A 23979-nucleotide genomic window follows, 5' to 3' on the forward strand; every position below is an offset into this window, starting at 1 on the left:
TTCAATAAAATACAATATCTTCATCCCTTAAAATCATCACTTCACAATTAATATTACACAAATATTACTTGCAACCTTGATAATGTGGAACATCGAAGAAATGTTGGAGGTTAGTCTCTTTTATAGATACTTTCACGAGAGGTGTTCAAGTGACTTGACACAGTTGATTCCACCAAGAGCGATACGTATCAGAAATACGCGACGGACTGTGGCTGCTCATCGTTATGAGGTTCAACTCAGTACACCTCGAACTTCACTGTTTAAAACACTCTCCATTTTGATAACTGCGTTTATGTGAAATGAACTTTCTGATTAAATCCTGATTAAATCTCCAACGATTCATGTCCAATGTGAATCGCTACTTTCAGAGTGCCTTGAGGATTTTTCTGCAGTGCTTGTGTTTTGCCTTTGAAAATATTTATTTTTACGTTAAGAGTCCGTATAATACTGTAATTTTTTTGCACGAGTAGACAAAATTCTAGGACGAGCTGTAGGCGAATCGTGTTGCGTACATTATTTTTTGGCAATCGTGCAGGACAAGTCACACAAGTCGAAACTTGTGCGAGTTAAGGACTTACAAAGTCTTACCTTTTAACGTGTGATTCCTAACACGGGTTGGACGATAGCAAGTAAAAATCGAGCGTTCAGCCTGCGGCTTGAACCATCGACTCACACATCGACCAATTGACAAAGCACTCACATAAGACCGCCTGGCTACTAGAAGATAGGTATTCACAGAAACATTTTAGTTCTGGTAATATATGAATAGAGTTTGGAGTAATTGCTGATGTCGAAGGAATTAAATTTGTTTAAGATGCTTGGTATATTTAAATGCCTTTTGTTGAAGTCAAAATGATGAGGTAAATTTTTTTTCACGTTGATTGTTTTCTCCAATACCAAAAATCAATAATTCAGTATAACTGAAAGATCTACAGGCCATCAGCATCCTTCCTGCTTGCTCTAAAATAATAGAAAATATCATAGAACAGTTTCGCTCACACTTAGATAGTAATAAACTGCTACCAACAGACAGATGGATTTTACGCGTGGTCACAGCTTTACTACAGCTCTACTGAAGGTAACCTATGATATTTTCAATGGGAGTGATCGAAATCAATGTACCGTCCTACCTTCACTAGATTTCAGCAGGGCATTTGACACCACCAATCATGAGCTTTCATTGTTAATCTTACACTACATTGGCTTGTCAGATAGATGGTTCAGTTCTTTTTTTTTTTCGAAACTATCAACACAACAGACGCCAGGAAGTTGTTCTTGATGGAGTTCATTCCACACCTTTGAGTGAGCGTTCCACAGGGATCAATTCTTGACCCTCTCCTATTTACGATATACACCAGTCAATAAGTGAAATGCCTTCAGTCCTGCAGTGTACGTCTCTATGCCAATGACACCCAAATCTATTATTCTCTTGAACCACACAGGTTGAATGACTCTAATGGGTGGATCACTCATGAATTCGACAAACTCTAATCCCTTGCTGAAAATATGTGCCCAATGAATAACATATCTAAGTCGGAAATACTAATATTTGGTCCAAAAAATCATAGAAATATTGCAAAACAACAACTCAATATTAGTATAGGCTCTAATGCCTCGGAAATTGTGAAGGAAGCAAACAGTCTTTGGGTGACTATAGACAGTGATCCCCGATTTGATTCGCATGCAATCCAGAAAGCTCACCTCTCACTCAAGCTGATTCACGGAAGTCGACAATTCGTTCCTGAAAACACAAGTGACACTCTCGTTCTTTCATCTTTGAACAATGCAGATGTACTTTATGGACCAAGCCTCCCAATTAGGAGCAAGAAAAGACAAAAGATTCAAAACTCCTGCCTTCGCTTTATTCATGGGGTACGTAGAAGAAACAGAATCTCATCAAAGCTGTCATAAACTTGTTGGCTCAATATGGAAAAGCGAAGGTCGCTACACTCAGCGTGTATCTATCATAAGGTCAACTGCAATAAAATTCCGACTTATCTATATAATAAAACTACATTTCGGACTGACGTACACAACTGGAATGTACATATATCATGAATTTTTCAAGCGATCATTTACGTATCAGATACGTTTATAATAACAATAACGTTTACAATAAACTTCCCCCTCATTCAAAATATTTTAAAATTGGTACTTTTAGGCAAAAATTAAAAATTGAACTAGTGGGTAAACAAACTCGACTACTCAATAATTTATCCATATGTATATATTTTCTTGTTATCATTCGAATGCTGATCGATATCAGGTGTATACTGTATTTCCCTTTCTATTTTTTGCTTTTTATTTGTTGTGTTGTGTTTTTGTTTTTTGTATTTGTTATATTTTTGTTGCCAGTTCTCGTAGCTGGCTATAGAGGTTGAGTGGTAGAACAGTGTAGACTTCTACATTGCAGTTTTGAACTTTGCCTCTTGGATGTTATATTTTATTTCACCCAATAAAGATCATTATTATTATTATTATCATTATAACATTCCATTTTTGATGGATGAACACTTCATTGAAAAAATCGACTGCTTTTACTGGAATAAATGTCTATTCAATGTTTCACTCCGTCAGTCTCCCTTGGGATATCTTACTCCAAACCACGATGACATAATTCACCGATTTCATTTCCCTCGATAGTTTCTCAGTTTGAGTAGGTACACCAGCATCACCCTCAAAATGCGCGGCACTCAAGAGATGCAATAACACCCTCATTTTTGTTTCAGATGCATCCACGGTGATTACGTGAAAGTTTTCATGCACTTGGAGAGCGCCGGTGTGAACGAATACACCCCCTGGGAGACACTTTTGTGTGGAAGACTCGCAGATATTCCCACCGTGTTGTATTCTTCTGGTCCCGGACTGGTACTGGAATTCCACTCCGGTTCACAAACGGCCAATTCTACCGGCTTTTCCGGCACTTTCAGATTTATTGATAGAAGTAAGCGAACGTTCTTATTCTTTGCTGCCGTTACTTTTATTTCTTTTCAGTCGAAAAAGTATTCCGACGAGATTTCGATTTCAGACATAATGAGAGTGCTACCCAGTGAATTTCTAGTCAGGTCGCTGAAGTATTCTAACCAGTTTTTAAGAACACCTTCGATTCTGATGATTATTTTCGAGTTTTTTTTGTCTTATTTACATTTACATTTACAATCAAAATGAGTCATAAATATTGAACAACACAAACATTTAAAAAAAATATCTAAAATATTCTGCAGTCAGCAAAAATATATATATATATATATATATATATATATATATATATATATATATATATATATATATATATATATATAAGCTATATTTTGATATGATTTTCAAATATACAGGGTGTTTGGTGTAGGTGCTACAGACCAAAATTCCATTTTTTTTAAATAGAACGTCCTATATATCATTACATATTCAGATGCTACGTTAAATTCTGATATCATTTCATGTTTGGTTTTTGAAATTCGGTTACGGCGTTGTTGAGTTATTGCACTTTTCCTTAAATATAAAGTTTCAAAAAAACTTATTTACTCGTACACGAATCCAGTCTATATTTTTTATTAAATTGAACTAGACTACTACTGAATACAAACCATTATTCTCACCTCTACGATACGATATCGATATCAGTTGAATATAATATTGAAATTCTTGAGAATGTGACTAACTTGAGGGTGAATTGCTTTATATTGCACAATTTCATCAAGTAGCTTATGCTTGTTGATGCCATAGTAACAAATGTTGTTGAATTGTATCTACTTGTCAGTTCGATTCAGTGATTCTTTGCAAAACAGTAACTATGTTCTTTGTGCGAAAACTCCAGTATGCCTTTCGCGTTTAGTCCAAGTGATTGCATTGATATGTTATTAATTTTTGGGGAATGTCAGAAAAACTGCCGTCAAGCACAACGTCTATACCAAGAACGTTTTCCAGACAGATCCATTCCGTCACGAATGACTTTTTCGAGAGTTGTAGAAAAATTGCGAACTGGGTCATTTCCTTCTACTATAAAGCATCGTCATCATACGAGATCTGTTAGAACTGAAGATTTAGAGATCAATGTGTTGGCTTATATTATTATTCATCCACATGTTTCTATACGTACTCTTGCAGAAGAAGTCGGTGTGAGTAAATCTAATGTACAGAGAATTCTGAAAGAAAATAAATACCACCCATTCAAAATTCAGTTGGTACAAGGTTTGAAACCCACGGACTTTGAACGACGACTTGAATTCATTGCTTGTATTCAGGTAATATTACATGAAAGTCCTAACATATTCAGTCAAATTTTGTGGAGCGATGAATCGCGATTCCACAATAATGGAGTTGTGAATCGACATAACAGTCACTATTGGTCTCAAGAAAATCCCCACTGGGTCCGCGAAAGTAATTTTCAAACTACTTGGGGTATTAATGTATGGTGTGGATTGTTCAATGGCCGCATCATAGGACCTTACTTTTTCAATGAAAATCTCAATGGATTGCGATATTTACATTTTCTAGAAAATGATTTGATCCAGTTGATGGAAGATATTCCCATAGCAGAACGACAAGGAATTTGGTGGCAACAAGATGGTGCTCCTCCTCACAATTCACAGGTTGTTACTGAATATCTGGATAGAACGTACCCAAATAGATGGATTGGTAATAAGGGTCCAATTCGGTGGCCGGCTCGTTCCCCAGATTTATCACCGCTTGATTTTTTCCTATGGGGTTATTTAAAAGATATTGTTTTCACTACTCCCCCTTTGAATGTGGATGATCTGAAAATGAAAATTCGACTAGCGTGCAGTGATATTACGCCTGATATTATAAGAGCGACTTGTACGAGAGAAGTGATTCGACGTTTCGAAGCCTGTATAATATCTAATGGGCATCACTTTGAACAATTTTTATGACTTATTTCTAGGTATCTGCCATTCTTATGAAATGATTTATCAAGTTATATTATTTACATTGTTATTAATTAAAGATTTGTTTTCGAATACACCTCTATCAATTTCGCAATTGTTTCATATTCAAAATGATTCCTTACTGAATTCCACAACTCAAAATTGAAACCATTACTTCGAACACCCAAAATTTTGACTAATTTTCATGTGATCTGATGCAGAGAGAATAATTGTATGAGATATTTTAAAAAATAATAGTCGTTCTCAAGACTTTACATTTTAAGCAATAACTCAACAACGCCGTAACCGAATTTCAAAAACCAAACATGAAATGATATCAGAATTTAACGTAGCATCTGAATATGTAATGATATACAGGGCGTTCTATTTTAAAAAATGCAATTTTGGTCTGTAGCACCTACACCAAACACTCTGTATATTTAAAAATTATATCAAAATATAGCTACCATGAACTCCTAAAACTTTTGTATGAAACATTTTTGTGTATCTCCTTTAACAAACCAGATATTGCCTGTCACATAAAATGTGGGACACCCGGTATATATATATATATATATATATATATATATATATATATATATATATATATATATATATATATATATATATACATATATATATATATATATACATATATATATATATATATATATATATATATATATATATATATATATATATATATATATATATATATATATATATATGATAACTCGAAGATTCCCACGGATAAAGTATGATTAGCTGTTTTCTCTATATATATATATATATATATATATATATATATATATATATATATATATATATGATAACTCGAAGATTCCCACGGATAAAGTATGATTAGCTGTTTTCTCGGGTTTCGCTCCGTGTTCTGTGTATTTTATCCCCATATATATATATATATATATATATATATATATATATATATATATATGTATATATATATATGTATATATATATATGTATATATATATATATATATATATATATATTATATATATATATATATATATATATATATATATATATATATATATAATTCCATGAAAATCAAAAGATAAATAGATAAGTACTTTCTGATCATTTCCATATCCCCATATATATATATATATATATATATATATATATATATATATATATATATATGTATATATATATATGTATATATATATATATATATATATATATATATATATATATATATATATATATATATATAATATATATATATATATATATAATATATATATAATTCCATGAAAATCAAAAGATAAATAGATAAGTACTTTCTGATCATTTCCATATTGATTTTAATTCAAGCTGACACACAATTTGACTTGGGTGTCACACCAATAGGTGGTTCCACTTATGTTTCACTTGCATTTACGCAGTTATTTTTATCAAGTACTTTTCTGGTTTTTCACAGAGCTATCTCGGTCAACTTTGCGGTGGACTTTTTTATGTTTTCGTCGGTAACAGCCAAGTCTTAGCTTCAACACTATTATTTTTGCCAAAAAGCAATGCTTTATCAACACACAAAATTCCTTATTATCCATTTTGTTCAAACCCACAACAGTTGATTCACTCAAAATGCTCTATCCCACAAATTAATAGTCCGGCAGCTGTAAATTTGTACACGTGTCTCTTGAAGGTTAAGTCAATCAGAAAATCATATGAATTCAATACCAGTGGAGCCATCTGTGTGTTAGCCTACGAACATTTCAGTCCACCTAATATACTATTCGGTAAAAAATAATTTCCACTGAATACTACTGTTGAGCATATAATGAGCGAAATATAAATGCCATCAAATGTATTGGCGGCTTAGTGGTTTTGAGTGGAATTCAATTTCTCCAATATGAGAAATTTCGTAACAGAATATTCTGAAATACTCTCGTATGAAAAATTCCCCGATCTTGGAGTTGGGAATGCCGTCCACTGTCACTCAAATTCAGCTGGCACCTGTTGCACAGCTGATAAATTCCCCGGGCTCTCATCGGTCTATTGTTGAATTTTCCTTCACAAAATTCATGGGAAACGACCTGAAATTATTTTCCACGGATAAATTCTGTTTTCTCGAAAACAATTCAATATGGCGATGTTCGTATTAGTGAAATAGTACTCAAAAATTATAACGTGCCAAGGGGCCAGTGCCAAGAGTGCCAAGAGGCCAGTGAGCTAGTTTTCAGCAAAAATCCTAATTATACCGGTAGTAATAACTGGAAACGACTATATCATAATGACGTCGTCAAATATGGAAAATAATCATGAAATAATTCAAATTCATTTAAGCAAATACATGAATTCAAAGATTGTCCGACCTTAACCTTCCGGGACTAACATGTTTGAGTGGAATTCGGGGACTAACATCGGTCTCAGAGACCGACTCACAAAAAAAGGTATGTTTTCAATAATCATCAGTTGAAGCATTTTATAGTTAGGGTAGGGTATTAAAAGACATTTAGAGCATGTTGTATAATTATTGAAAATTTACAAGAAAGTATTATAAACTTTTCAAAAACATATAAAATAAAGACGTATGACCCAACTTTAAGTAGAAAAAACTAAAATTGTAACTTTTTCGTAAAAAAGTAAAGTAATATATATTCAAAATATGTTAGTAATTTAACCTAAACAATAGACCCAATTGTTAGAATTGGCAGAAACTGAAATTATGTAGTTAAAGTTCATCAAATTTTTCGATGCATTCCTTGCATGTGGGGGTTAGATGTTCAAAACACATAAATTTATTGCACCTGTGACAGCTAAATCTGGTTTTCCTACTTTTTTTGGAGGAAAAGTAGAAACAACGTCCATGTGCAGGAAGTGTAGGAGTTTGATTTTCATCAATAGTGTAGATTTTGAGTATTCTCAATTTAGTTGTTCTGGGAGACCATTAGAGTTGACACGCTTTTTAACATGAGCTTCTTCCAATTCATATCCAAGATCTTCTATAAATGATCTTCTTGGAATCGGAGGTTTATCTTTATTATTATTATTTTGGTGTATTATATAGGAGTTAATAGAAGCTATGTTCAAGGCACCATAGAAAATTACCATAGGCCAACGCCGTGTATTTCTTGCACAATCGTAAGCTGCACATAATTTGTCAACGGTGTCCACTCCACCTTTTGTACGATTGTAGTCAATTATAATTTGTGGCTTATTTGTTTCCCTATCAAGCGAATCATCTTCCCTGTGCCAGGTCGAGAGGAGAATTACATTTTTATTTTTTTTCGGAATGTACGACAATAGGGTACACTTTTCTTGATACCCGAATATAGTTGTTACTTCAGGTCTCTTCATTTTCATTTCGTTAGGAATTTGTGGTTTGTTTTTTCTTAGTGTACCTGTAACTGTCAGCCCATAATCATTCAATAGTTTATAAGCTAAGGCAGTAGATCTAAAAAAATTGTCCATAGTAACATTACGGTGTGAGCCCCATATGGGTTGGCATAACCTTGGCACTAGTGAAATATTGGATGTATCTAAACTATATGGACCCACTGGTTGTGTACCACAATAGATCTCCATTTTAGCAGTGTAAAACATTTTTGCGTCTACTTAAGAATAAACTTTCAACCCATATTTGTTGGGTTTACATGGAATATAGACGTTGAATCCACAGCGACCTCTAAATGACCACAACATTTCATCCACAGTTACATACTTCGACAGCGAGAAATATTTGGGCAAATTTTCATTTAGTTCATCAAAAAATTCTCTTACTGCTGCTAGTTTATCTAATTTTACCTTCTCTGTTCTTGTAGTAACATCATCCATTCGGATATTTTGCAGCAAAAACTTGAACCTTTCAAGGGACATTGTCAATCTGAAAATCTCTATTCCCATGCCATTGGATCTGAACAGATCGCGTATATTTTGGCGACCACTTTTTGATTTTCCAGAAATATAAAGCAGCCCAAGTAGGGCTTTCAGTTCAATAATATCAGTGAGTCTGGCTGTTCTATATTCCTTAGAATATTGTTTCCTTTCTATTTGTCTGTTAGTGTGGACGACAATTCTTTCTAACATGGTGTCAGTGATAAATAAACTCCATATTTCAATTGCAGTTTTTTTCTCTTTTGCTAAACCTTTTACTCCTGGTAACCTTGTTATAATATTATCTGATCGTGTTCTTACGTTTGGATATCTGGTAAAATGTTTTCTCCATCTGGTGCCATCTTTGGAAATGAAACAAGGGATACGAACAGACCTGTGGTTTCAGGTTCTGCAGCATCTTCTTCAATATCATCTTCGAACATTTCTTGCCCGGTATCCGAGTTTTCCTCCTGAACCAATAACTCATCTTCTTCTAGGCTACCGTCACTGTCTTCAGCTAATTCTATATCGCTATCTACCTCTTCAAAGAGCTGTTAAAGTCTTCTGACTTCTTCCTCGTAACACTATGAAGACATTTTTATCTGAAACCATTAACCAACTATTAAAAAAATATAACATTTCCAAGAATAAAATTTTTATCTTACCACTTTACTAAATCAAAACAGTTACGGGACGACTAACATCGGTCTTCGAGACGGATCACGTAAAATCTCAAATGAGGAAAACAATCACAACTTCCACCTTTAACGCTTCAGCAGACACTGATCAGTTAGGAAGGTACTGAGAAGGGCAAAATTGTAACGCTAGCAATCGGGCCGTATTCGGAATAATTCGTAATCGTCGGTCTCAGAGACGTACTGTTAGTCCCGGAAGGTTAACTTCAATATTCTGAAACGAAAACACCCAGTTTTCAAAATTTTATTTTTTGATATTCCAAGTTCATAGACATCAAAATTGATACGATCACAGGATATAGAAATATAAAACAATTTCCAAATACGCAAACTTTGCACAGGTTGCATACTGAGCATCGTACCTCAGTACAGTGACCGGATAAAAGTTGCAATGTCAGCGTATAAATTTTCATAAATATTGAGGTAGGTCAAGATCATAAACAAACAGTATTGAGAAATTTGTTCAGTATTTATTGATCTTCAGAAAAGGTTCCAGCAATGCAGCATATCTCCTTTGCTTCAATCCTGCTGGGTGGCAGTATAATGTGAGTTTTTGGTGATTTATTTTATTTTTTTTATAAATCAGTGGGCTATGTTCGAAGATAAGCAGTAAACAAATCTGAAGAAATGAACCTCAAATGTTCAAGCCCGTCTAGGATTTACCTACACAGTAGGCTGAATGGACTGACGCATATCCGCAAAAGCATTCCTTATTCAGAGGAATCGGGCAAATTTTGGATATGCAGTTGGTTAGTACCTTGTCCACTAGATGGAGTGATATTTTTTATGTTCGCTCCAACTTAAGACGAGGAATGAAATACTCTGAAAGAATTTCGATTTTCAATTATGGAATATCATTGACCCAAAATGTTAGTGATGTCTTGGATAATCGTGGTCAAGTTGATATGATATATACTGATTCTGCTAAAGCATTTGATCGACTTGATCACATGATCCAGTACTTTTCATTAAATCCTACTTACTTCAACGCGAACAGTTTGTATCTTATAACGGCTATGATTCTTTTAATTACAATCCTTCATCTGGAGTACCTCAGGGGTCGAATCTCGGACCACTTCTGTTTTTATTATTTATTAATGACCTCAGTAATTATGTCGATTGTTATAAGTTATTTTTTGCAAATGATTTGAAAATATATTTATCTGTCGAAACTATCAAAGACTGTGATAAATTGCAACGAGAGTTAGAAAATATACAGACTTGGTGTAAAGTAAACAAACTATATCTCAATGCATCCAAATGTGAAGTAGTGTCTTTTAGTAGGAAAATGTCAGTCATCGAGTACAATTATCGAGTAGATACCATTTCACTGTCACAAAGTAACTCAATATGTTGGTGTATATTTTGATCAAAATTTTTTTTTTCAACCACATTAGATCGGAAGTAAGTCAAGCATTGAGAATTTATGGCTTCATAGTTCGCAATTGTAGATATTTTTTAAACATATCTGCTCTATTGACACTTCATGTAGCCTACGTAAGATCGAAATTAGAATATGGCTCTGTTCTATGGTCTCCATTCTATAATTGCTATAATACATTAATTGAAAAAGTTCAACGTCTTGAATTACGCAGAAAACTTGCTGGAATAATTTTTCTGTATAAACTTCTGTACTGTAGAAATACAAAAAACTTTTTACAGCTGACTAGCCAGAACCAATTTGTATCTCAAGTCACCTATCTTCAGCATTTGCAATAATTTCAATTTAATTTCAAATTTGTGTGATATCAATTTTGATTCCCTAGAATATATTATTGACACTGCATCTCAGTATTTCATGGAGAAGTTGTAATTTTCTGGTATAGTTTTTTTTCTATATTTTATTTTATTATATTATAATATTCATTCATTTTCTCAAATTGTAACTTGGTGATTATAAGGATCGATATTTACTTTTTTCAATATACCTAGTTAACCCTGTGAATGGTTTTCAACTGTTGGGTAATGAAGACTATTATAATTATTATTCAGGTCAAAATTGAAGGTCAAGTCTTTCAGTTGTATTGCCAATTGCATATGCAGGAAATTTTCTGTGAAGATTCCTGCACTGACGCCTGTCGGATATAATCATCGCAGTTCGTAGTATTAGCCAGTGGAGTAGTAGTAGTTTTCTGATAGGTGTCAGTCCATTCAAACTACTGTGTAGGTAAATCCGAGACGGGCTTGTACATTTAAGGTTCATTTCTTTAGATTTATTGTATTTTTTATTCACATTTTAGTGTAACTTTATTCCTGAAGTATTCTCCCCGTTTCCATACAATAAATATTCAATTGAGTTCAAAAATGATTTCTTTCATTATTTGGATGAATGATGAATGGGTGAAACAGCGAATAAAATCCTCTCGTTAATAAGCCAAGCGAGTACTAAGTTGCGACAATGTCATTTGCGATGTCTATTAATGAGAATGGAAACTATGACGGAACATTCAATGTGAACAGGATGCTCTTATATAGGTTAATACCTAACTGGCATATAAAATTTTTATGAGGAATTACTGCATATTTTTCTCAGTTTTCAGAGAATTATGGAAAAATTTCACTTCACCAGAACCCATTTAGTCACCACACGCGCAACCTTCCCGATCAAACCCTTGAAGACACTTATTCACCTTGGTCAATTCGTTCTTTTACCCATTCCGAAATATTTAGACAAGATAGATTCCCCAGTTCCTACTCGCATATCAATCACGGAATGAATACTCATCCGTCGATCGACAATCGATATATTTGGTGATTGTTGTTGAAAACACAAGCTGTAATAAATTATCGTTACTCAACCCTATCATCGAAATGAATTAATCTTCAGCAAGAAGATCCACCAACGGGTTTTTACTTTATCTAACTTCTTTCAATCAGTTGAAATCTGACAATTTAACTCCCCACAGAAAACAGCTCATGATTGCAAAGTTGTTCCACCTCTTAGAAATCTGCACAGTTGCTTTACTGGTGTCCCTAATTAAAATGTTAATAAACGCTATCATTCTCTACGTGTTTGGCCATATCAACTATCACCTAAGCAGAGAAAAACCTCACTTAATCAAAGCGTTAAAGTAACGAATAACAAACAACCTTATCTTGCCGCCTTTTAACTCATCTGCATATTTCCTTGTTGGCGTCTCGTTTGAAGATTTATAAGTGGAAGTGTAACTGGTTTCACCTATCTCAGTGTTTTGTGTTGGAAAATATGCTGAACTAGCGTTCAACGAATGATACAGAATGTTAGTTCCGTGCAGGTATCCCCATTTATTTTTGTTCAATTGTATTATTTCCCTAGAACTGTGGCTCTGTATTCAATTAAACTGTCAGATAAAACATGTAACTACACTCCAATGAACATTCCGCAGGATTATTTGCCTTGAATTCATTAAGCTCTAACTACGAGAATATATATAACTTTATAACTTTGACAAAATTTGTTAACAAATTAAGTGAATCCTAATGAATGGGTTTTGATATTAATAAAACCGTTTTGGGAGATATTGTTGTCAGTGTGCTTTCAGGAGAGCAATTGAAAAGAGGCAAAATGTGTACCTTTTATCTGATTTTGCGATGAAGGTAAACTTATGGGATCTTCATGATATTTTTTTTGGTTGTGTTATATCAGTTGATTCATTGGCCTGGTTGATACTATAACAGGAAATTATGGTAGTTACCTCGGCCATTTATTGTCGGAGTAAACGATTCTGTCAACACTGAATAGAATACAATCTGTTTAAATCTGTTTGAAATCTGTTTTTTTCGTCAATCAGAATAGAATAGAATATATTTATTTGACTATATTACAATACACGTTTGTTTGTAGCATGTCATAATAAAAAAAACCGTAGAATAATAATTGTTAAAATTCAACCTATAGTGTAATATTAAGTAATTTTCGAAAATAATGTTAAAACAAGAAACGATAGTTAAAAAAACACAGAATGTAACATAAAATTGGAAAATTAGGCGAGACAAATTTCATTCCCTACAAAGTCTGAAATGTTCAATGTATTTCTCTGTGGAATAAAAACAATGCATCAAAAGTAAGTTTTTTTATCCTTATTTTGAATAAATGTATACTTAATGATTTCAATTTCAATGGTAATATATTGTAGAAATAATAATGTAGTGAATTTTTCTCAGACTCAGTTAGGCGAAACCTGTCTCAGGTTATCTGTTGTCTGGTAGCATAGCTATGTATGTCCAATTGCTTGGTGAGCATCGAGGAGTTTTTCTGAATCCCTGTTAGAACTTGGAAAATGTACAAACACGATAAGGGCATTATTCTGTACTTAATAAAGAATAGTAGCGTAACTTATGTGTGAATGAAACAAAGAAAAATATGTTGTTCTGAGTGCATTTGAATTGGTTATAGTTTGAAGGACGAGCACTGCATAGTTTACTTCTCAATTTGGTAATATGAGGTTTCCACGATAGATCCCTATCTAGAGTTACTCCTAGTAAATTTAGAGAATGAGTTTCTATGACATTCATAAACGAAAGATGAATATAACCTGATTTATTGTTATTGAGTTTGAGTTTATTGGCTCCAAACATGTTTTCGAATTTATTATCTGAGTCTTCTTGAATTCTGTGCAGATCTGATCTCAGTTTGCCAGAATATATGAACGTCGTATTATCTGCAAACGAATAAGTTTTCACCGGAACCATATAGTCACTTAGGTCGTTAGTGTATACTATAAACAATAACGGTCCTAATATTGACCCTTGAGGAACACCATGTTCTTTGTGTTTGAAATCAGATGAAAATTTCCAATACTTACCGCTTGAAGGCGGTTTCTCAAATAGGATTGTATCAGATTGAGTGGTACTCCCTAACTCCGTTATACTGTAATTTTTCATGCTATATATCATGTGACATGCAATCAAATGCCTTGGAAAGTTACACAAGGTGATAGCCGATTGCATCCCATCTTCCAATGTAGATACTATGTCTTTCAGGACATTCATGACAGTGAGAGCAGTAGAGCGATTTGGTCGAAAACCATATTGGGTGTTGGTAAACAAATTGATTCACTGTATGTCTTGAAAGCTATCAGCAGTGGGGGATCTCTTAACAAATTTCAATACCAGAAACTGATTTTTTGGTAATATTATGAATTCCATATTTGATTGAAGACTACAGTTCGCTTGGTGAAACGTGCGTCGAGAAGAGTATTGCAGTTCTGGTGATTGGGAAAAATTTCCAATTGGCTATAATTTATTGAGTTGTTGGTTTTTTTGCCATCGAAAAACATTACAATTCATACTTACAGTAAAAATGAGTTAAAAACAATGAATTGAACATATAAACTGACGGAGAAGGTTGAACATGTATAAGATTATTTTAGTTTGACAAATGTCATACCTTCACATAAATGTCATTTTTCAATGGGTATGATGATTTCATGATCTTTGACTTTAAGAAAGAGTTATTGATTGATACAATTTTCATTATTATCATGTTTTTGATGTATTTCCAGTAAGTTACTGTATATATTGCTGAGATTATCAATGTCAGTTTTCTTATTCATACAAACAGTAACTTAGTGGAACTACATCAAAAACATGATAATAATGAAAATTGAATCAATCAATAACTCTTTCTTAAAGTCAAAGATTATGAAATCATCATACACATTGAAAAATGACATTTGAAGAATGGCTATAAATCAAATCATGTAAAGGAATAATTCATTCAGGCCAGTCTCAACTCCCTACACTGTAGGTTAATGGACTGACCACCATCAGAAAACAACTACTGCCTTAGCTAATACCACGAAGGGCGTTGGATTATATCCGACAGGTGTCGGTGCAGGATTTTTCACTGAAGTTATTCCTGCATATGCTGTTGGCGATACAACTGCCGCAATAGATTTTAAATTATTGTAACACACTTGCAGACCGGTTTCGGGCTGTTTGCCCACTTGTCAGGGCAAGGTAGTGTCTATCATCAACATAAAGTCGGTGATTTCCGACAATTGGAAATCGAATTCCTTCAGAACACTTCAAATACTTTAATAATTTTCAAGAAAGCAAGCATTCAAAAATATTATATGAAGTTTGACTCAAAATTCTCGGTATGGCTGAATATTTCGAAGATGTATAGCGATAGAAAACAACAAAGTACAACGAACGAACTTAGGATTTCTTCCTGGCTATCCAAAGATTTTGATTTGAGCTTGACCATGACCATGAAGGAAAAGAAGAAACCTAGATTTTCTATCGCAGAAGTGAAAAGTATGACCGGATATGACCTTGTATGACTCTGAGGTTGACATCGGGAGGTCATTTGTATCTGTAGAATAGGGAGGGTGAGTGTAGAACCATAGCACTTAGGCCACATGTGATCCAATGTACATCCTCCCGAGGAGTTTTTCTCCTAGGTTATCGTCCATCCTGTCCTTTCCAGGAAGGTAGACAGGTCACTAGGAGACATCTCCTTCATTTCGGCAGGTGTAGGCCAAGACTCGCCGAACACACAGTATTTTTGGCAACCTTGGGGTGTCTCACGGTGGCCTCCGCGACGGTTTTGTAAAGTGCAGCGACATTACTGTCTTTGCACGGCTTCTTCAACCTTCTTGGGGTTCCCTCCGTGGAGGTGCATATATAAGGGAGCTTTCCTGCAGGAGCAGCCGGTTCCATGCCTTTATTCAAGGCGGAGCTTTTGGCGCCCGATGCAGGAAGTGCCTTTGCTGTTGGAGGTGGAGTGGGGAAGAAGGAGGATACACTTATAGTTGCTGCTACTTCTGCCTCCTACGCTATCTTTCTATTTTTGATCTCGATGCTGCAAATGCGCTTCCGCCTTGGTCTTTGTATTACATCACGAGGTGATCTGGTATATCCAGCGGTCATTCCAAGCGGTAGATTGGAGTGGACATTTCTGTTCATCCCCAGCCACCGCCTTAGATTGGGGTGATCACTTCTTACCAGCCTCGGGATTAGTTTTTGTTGTCTCTGTTTTTGTGTTTGTTTCATTCATGTGTGTTCCCACGACTAGCAAGGGAAGAGTTGGTCACCTCTGGTAGACCTCCGCGTTACCAGAGGTAGGCTGATTACAACGAGGTTTCGCCCAGTTCCCCAAGGGGATCGTTCGTAACCGCATATCACCCTGTGGTCATTCAGCTGTCGCCACCTTAGCTTGGGTAGGATGGTCCACGGTGGCATGTTTTGTTTAGTTCCCCTCACCCTACTTATTCCTGAAACTAACCAGGAGTCCGGCGACCCCGGCCGGACCTGGGCCACCTGGGGACGCGCCCGATAGGTAGCCCCACCCACGGGTTCGGAAGGTCATTTGAAGGTCAAACATATCGAGTACTGAAAAAAGAAAGGGTTTTTTCATTACTTTACGACGGCGGCCTTAGATTTCATTTCGTATATAACCCCGCTTACCATTTGAAGGTCATGGTCAGTAAAAGTGAAACAGTTGAAAATTTACGGTCAGTGTTGAATCTCACCATTGTCCCAATTCGCCGAGTGATGAAGCCATACTAGAACTTTTAAAAAACAGTGTAGCATTATAGGAATGCTTTGTTGAATATTGGAATTATTTTCTTCAGTTGGTTCAGATCCTTACTATAATCACACGTCTGAAACTAATATCATTTTGAAGAAGTCTTATTGAACTTTTAGTTATTTGCCATCCCCTGTCGGATTTTGTCTCATATTATCACTTCATAACAATTCAATTATTATTTTCTGCTTTCAGAGGCCGACACTCTTATTAGTCTTCGCTAGGTACGCCGATAAATAATATTTCCTCATCTGACCGAAAAACCGGATCATTTCCAATCAAAAAATCAGTTTGGTTATCTTTTTGAAAAAGATTTTCCTACCTCTAAGAATTTTCTATTCATGAATAATCAGATCAACCTCAAGAAGAGTATCGATTCATAATAAATCTCTGTTAGTTCAAGACCGTTAACATTTTCTTTTGATGAAGCACATTTCTGAGAATCTAATCCGGTTTCAATCAAAAAGTAATTGAATAATTCTCTTGAGCAATCTTGAGACGTATTCCGTTTCAACAATCCTATTAAATTTTCAGGTGTTCTGCCTTTTTTCGGACTCTTTAATTAATTATATTATAGGTCGCCAGAGAACTTCAGAAGAGATTTTGTCGATCGTTGCCTTCTATTATGGAGATCTCCTGATTTTCGGAACATAAATAATCATTGAATTCACCCCTTTTGTTATTAATAATCAGATTTTAGTTCTGTGTGGACGTGAAATATGAATCCTTGCGTCTGTATTTTATATGATTTTTTACCATATGCTGCTCAAGAAAAAAAGAATTCCTGTCGAAACATCAGGATAACAGTATTGTGGAGCTAAATTTTAAGATTTCTGACGATGTGAGGATCTTTCACTTGAACGTACGTGGACTTTCGAACAAATTTGACAAACTCTCCATGTTTCTTAATGGTAACAAAAATTTCAGTGTTCTTTGTTTTACCGAGCACTGGTTGAATGCGGACTGTTTACAATTCTGTAATATTCCGGACCATAACTTGGCAACTTATTTGTGTAGATCTAAATACATACATGGTGGTGTAGCTATATTTGTACGCGATAATAATGAATTTGAACCTCTTCATTTAGGTGAATAGTGTATTGAGCGTGACATCGAAGAGTGTGGGATTGAACTGAGCATTTTGAAAATTGCCGTGATCACGCTATACAGATCAGCTTGTATAGCGGATTGCACCATTTTCTTTAACAAATTAGAGGAACTTCTGATATCTATATCAAAAAAATTCGAAAAAGTCAATCTGCTGGGTGATTTTAACCATCTTCTAATCTCAGTGATTCAATCTGCCTAACAAACTCTTTTAGCCTTCAGGCAACTATTGCTTAGTATATTAGGACTGAAAATGGCTCTCGAAGTTGCATTGATAATATTTTGACTAGTCTAGATGAATCATACTATCAAACTGACGTTATTGACCCCTGTCTCTCCGAATATTACGCACAGATATTGAATCTTGGAAATTTTGAGACACAGACTAGTACCCCGACCTTCAGGAGGCAAATAACTACTAATGGAATACTACTTGCATTTCGAGCGTCATTACATACAGTGAATTGGAACAAAGTATACGCTTTAAACTCCTCGAAAACCATGGTAGAGTTTCTATTGAACCTATATTGTCGTCTAGTAGAAAAACATTTTCCTCATAAAAAAATGTCCTGTGAAGCGTCACATAAAAACCCTCTCAGGTGGTTTAATGACGGACTGAGAAAATTAAGGAACACAGTTCGCGGAGTTAAGATAATATACGACACGACAAATGATTCTGTTCACAAGCAAGCATTCAAATTGATCAACAGTAAATATCAAAAAGCCATTAACGAGTCAAAAAAAAGGCATACGATGAATTTATTAAGGAATCCGACAATAAAATCAGAGATAGCTGGAGGCTGATCAATTTTGAAAAAGGCAAAGCAGCATCTCAAGTAGCAACTGACGTGATCACACCGCACGAATTCAATTCATGTTTTACTACCATGCTTGAATCATTTCGTTCAATTATACTGAGATCTAGCCGTATTTTGATAATAATCAATATTCTGTAACAGACGATGCTAGATTTCTTCATTAGTTTCTCGGTTTGCTTGTTGAGGGTTACTGATTAGCTGATTTCAACATAGGTGTCCCACAGGGCTCTATGTTGGGTCTTGTGTTATTTGTGCTATATGTTAATGATATTGAGAAACTATGTGAAAATTTTCATGCTGCAATGTAGCAGATTATATCTTGGGTCGGATAATTCTGATGAAATTCTTGGAATGTGAATAAGACACAATATTTTCGATACCACAACCGTTAAAAAATTAGTACAAAACCCGATCTCACTATTAACGATATACCAGTTTCCAAATCTGCCACCCATATCAAGTTTTCAGGAATGTGCATTGATGAACATCTTGATTGGAAAGTTCAAGTTTGATTTCAGCGCTACATTCGCAATGGTATCTTCTGAAAAATTTTAGAATTCCACTTCAAGAGGAAGTTTAATCTTCCCCTTCCTCTTCCAAAGGTTCCAAACAGTGCATCACAAGTATCCAATGAATATTCAGTTCAAATTCAATAACTGTAATATAATTACATACAGTCTAAATGAAACCCAGCGAGGTATTCAAACTATAAATTCGAAATATCAGTTTCATTTTACTTTCAATTGAATGTTCAACCTATCATATCAAATATCAAATTCGGATAACACCAAGTTAGCAAGCTTGCATCGACATCTAGAAACTGGAAGTACTCGGTTGACATCTTCGATCATCTTTGTGAAAGGTTTATTTCGAAATTATTTGATTTTTTCCTTCCTTTCCCTGTTTTTTGTATGAAGATGGAGAAGTTAGAAGCCGAAACCTTTCTTCTCCAAAAAGTATTCTCTCCTAAAAATACACACCTTTCAATTTGAAAAACACTTTTTCACTGAATCCAAAAAATATCAACTTCGCAATTTATCCTAGACACTTCAACCTGAAAGAAACCACTAATATTTGTCGTCTATAAATCAGACTTATATTTTCCAAATGAGTTATTTTATTCGCGAAAAATGTATTCCACTATAATCCGTATGCCTAACAATGTATATGAGCAACGTCTGAAGTGATATATTATGTTTCCCTGGATTTATCTCCATATCCGCGAGCTTGTTGTGGAACGCTTGGTTTCATCTAATTGTTGGTTAAATTGAGAGAGATCAGCAAACATATTGATGTATGAGAGTATGTTAATCTACCACACGCAGCGGGGTAATAAAATGTTAATGTATCGTTAATTACCCCTTTGTCAATTTCCTGAGAGATGAGGTGAACTGAAATCACATGATATTTCTCTTGGTAGTTTGTTGCCGCGGCATTATCGAACAATTAAAGTACACAATGATATCATCATCGACAACTTATTATTTGTCACAGAACAAATTGAATCAAGAGATCCTCAATTCAAATTCGATGAGTGGAAACTGCAATGTCTTCATCTTTCAATGTTCCACTAGAAAATTGGAGTGAAATGTACGTTTTGATGTGGACATTTTTGAAGTATCCTCAGGAAAGTTCAGTAGGTCCCCAACTTCCAAAATAATATACTGTCAGATTTGAATTTTCACACCTTCATTCAATAATTCAAATTCACTTTTGTTTACGAAGAACAGACAGACTAAACTAGTATCGGATAACATACAGACTGAACTAGTCTGTCTGTTCGTCCCATAATATATATTACATTCAAACTGTATGTTTGCGGTCGCAAACAGAAACGAAATTAACATCTGATTAAGAAACCCACTCAACTTTCGAAGTGATGTCACGATAGGTTTTCAGATCAAAAGGAGTAGGTACTTACGTTGATGGTGGGAAAACAGCGTTATATCAATTCATTCTGAACACTTGGTCTTATGCGTAATAATTTTAAACATTTAAACATAGAAGAAATGCATGACAAATTGGAGGTATTGAAAAAATAGGTAGTAGTGTAACACTAACCGGTGTAGTTACGTAAAACTAACAGGTAATAGTTAGGCCACTAGGAAATTAGAAAGGGTGTCTTGGAGAAAGCTCTATGAGAGTATTTCTGATTTACCTCGAAGCACAAGAATTCACAAGATTCTCTCTAGAGAGCCGACTGCTGAAATTGGGTCGCTTGAACGACCCGATGGAACATTCACGACCTATAGTAAAGAAACGTTAGAGCTTTTGATAAAAAACCACTTTCCTGGAAATCTGACTCTTGACAACAACAGACCTCCCATCTTCGAGGATGCTAAACGACCAAAAAGGAACGATCGGGAGGTCGTCAAGAAGGTTATCATAGCACCTGCAGTTGAATGCGCTCTCAAGTCGTTTCAGTCCTTTCAAATCTCCTGAAGAGGATAGTATATTTTCAGCTCTTCTTCAAAACGGACTGGTAATAATTTTACCTATCCTCATAAAATTGTATAGAGCTAGTCTGGCGTGGTATATATACCTAAAGTGGATCAGAAAGAACCACACCTCAAATCGGTACGATCAATCAGACTTACATCGTTCCTGTTGAAAGGACTTGAGAGGATACTGGACGGATATATCAGGAGGGTGGCACTGTATACAGCCCCCCTGAATAACCAGCAGTATGCCTAATAAACCGGCAAATCGACAGACTTAGCATTAAACAACCTTGTAGAGAAAATTTCCTAACCATTGACAATAAGGAGATTGCGATTGCTGTATTCCACTATCTGAATCTATAGGATCATCTCTGGCTAGAAAAGGTATATAGTCGACCATAACTGGCTGGATCTTTGCCATGCTGGTAAACAGAACTGCAACTACGACTCTTCAAGGCAAGACCATTAGGTTTAGGGTCACCAGAAGCTGCTCTCAAAGTAGGGTATTATTTCCTCTTCTGTGGTCGCTCCTGATGGATAGTCTACTTGATGCCATCGACAGGAGAGAAGTAGATCTGCAAGCTTATGCAGATGACCTTGGCAAGGTCCACGTTAGGAAGGGTAGCTTGTAATATCCTCCAAAGCACGATGGACGTTGTTCACAGTTGGTGCCTGAGGGAGCAGATGTCTGTCAACTCCTTCACCAGGAGGATAAAATTGGATGATCTTACGCCACTTTCCCTCAATCGTGAGGTCATTCCATTTGGAACGGCGGTGAAATATCTTGGCATTGTCCTTGATGAAAAATTCACCTGGAAAGCTCACTTGGAAAACATTTTTCACAAAGCCAGACTGATCCTATAGACATGTCGAAGGATTTGCGGTGAAACTTGGGGTTCAGGTCTTAAACAAATCCATTGGATTTATGTTATGATTGTCAGACCAATGATCAATTATGGTGCAATTGCCTGGTGGCCGAAGGCTTTACAGAAAACGGCCCAAGCGAAGCTGTCTGGCTCACAGAGACCGGCTTGTCTGGCCATCAGTGGTGCCATCAGTACCACACCGTCAGCGGCCATGGAGATCCTTCTAGATGTACCTCCTCGCCATATGTTTCTGGAGAGAGAGGATGAATGACTGTATATAGACTTGTGCACATTGCCAATTGCACAAAACAATTTGATGCAGAGTGCAACAGACTGTTGGTTGACACTGGGAGTCGCAGCATTGTGGAAATGACCTCTTACTTCATACCTCCAACTGTCAACTATGAATTGCCTTATAAAGTACTGTTCCCAAGTAGAGAGGACTGGATCCTCCGGGAGAAGGAAATATTAATAGCAGATTGTTGTTGGTCCGCAGAAGGATCAGAAACACCTTCCGGTTCTTATGCAGGTGTTTTCAGTCGCAGACCCTGGACAGAGATATCAATCTGCCTAGTTACCCACGCAACTGTATTTCAAGCGGAAATTTACGCTATTGAAATGTGTGCGGAGATATTCCAACCTCATACACAAGTCAATAAAAATATTCTCGGAAAGTCAAGCGGCGTTGAAAGCTCTTGGCTCCTACCGAGCAACGTCTAAATTGGTAGCAAATTGCCCAAAACAGCTCTTCTCGATAGGATGACTTAACATATTGCCTCTGGTCTGAGGTAGCTTCATCGGACCAGAACATGTCATTGGCATAGTTTTAGGCTTTGCTAAAAAAAGATTGAACACCTCAATAGCAAAAAGATTTATGGACTTTCGGCAAAATTTTCCAGGATTGGCTCACTCCAAAGCGATTAACCACCCAAACAGTTATTGGTCTAGAATAGGGATGAACTATGATGCACATATTTTGTGACTTCCCGCGGGGGGTCGAATCAGGTATTTAGGGTTGGACAGAGCCGTACTCTTACCATCTGACCTCAGCATACTCAGCATACAAACTGATCGGCTTCATTCTGGGTTTATTTGGTCGAGTGTGAATGGTTGTGGGACACAATAAACCCATGCGGGTTGCGGTGGAGGGTCGAAAAGACCCACTCTCTTTGGACTTAACCTAACTTAACCTAGGCCACATTAAAACACTAACATAGAAGTAAAATTTTGTCAAAATGATCTCCTGAGGACGCTAACTTGGTAAGCGGATCGCGCGTCGAGAGACCGTAATTTTTGTGCTAGTTTGGGCAAGTGTTTTCAATAGAGGAGGTTTTTCCGTTAGTAAATTGAAAAATGTAGTTTTAATCATATACGCGACATACTTATTTCACTCGAGGTGACTGTCTATAATCACACACCGATACTTAAATTCAAATGTAGATTATATTGACGGCAAAGTGATTTCATCTTCGTGTAGAGGAAGAAACAAGTTTTGCTAGGGTTAATTGTCAGCAATTGACTGAAATCATGATTTAATTTCATACAGTTCTTCAAAATATTCCATTCTTGGGCTGAGTAAAAGATTGCTGAATCATCTGCATACGTCATTATTTCTTATTTAGATTGGCTCTAGTATGGTTTTTTGAGGTAGTATGACTTCTGAAAAGTATAGAACTTTACCTCTGATACCTGAATTTTTGAGCGAATCAATGAGTAGGTTATGACTTACCGTATCGAATGTCTCAGATAAGTTAAGAAAGACGCAGAAAGCAGGCTGCCTTTTGTTCAGAGCTGAATATATTTTGGAGGT

The 23979-nt window shown here is 35.6% G+C and overlaps 1 protein-coding gene across 1 annotated transcript in view; it reads left to right on the forward strand.

The window, feature by feature from the left end:
• Positions 1-23979, forward strand: part of Sol1 — a 425973-nt gene that overhangs the window by 221087 nt on the left and 180907 nt on the right. The window contains exon 5 of the mRNA XM_074182744.1: positions 2730-2944. Within this exon, the coding sequence (XP_074038845.1) occupies positions 2730-2944 (215 nt within the window). The remainder of the gene's footprint in view (positions 1-2729; positions 2945-23979) is intronic.

The sequence above is a fragment of the Leptinotarsa decemlineata genome, unplaced genomic scaffold, assembly GCF_025532065.1.
Source record: "Leptinotarsa decemlineata unplaced genomic scaffold, Ldec_3_MD MMD2_tig00026328_RagTag_RagTag, whole genome shotgun sequence".
NCBI classification, from domain to species: domain Eukaryota; kingdom Metazoa; phylum Arthropoda; class Insecta; order Coleoptera; family Chrysomelidae; genus Leptinotarsa; species Leptinotarsa decemlineata.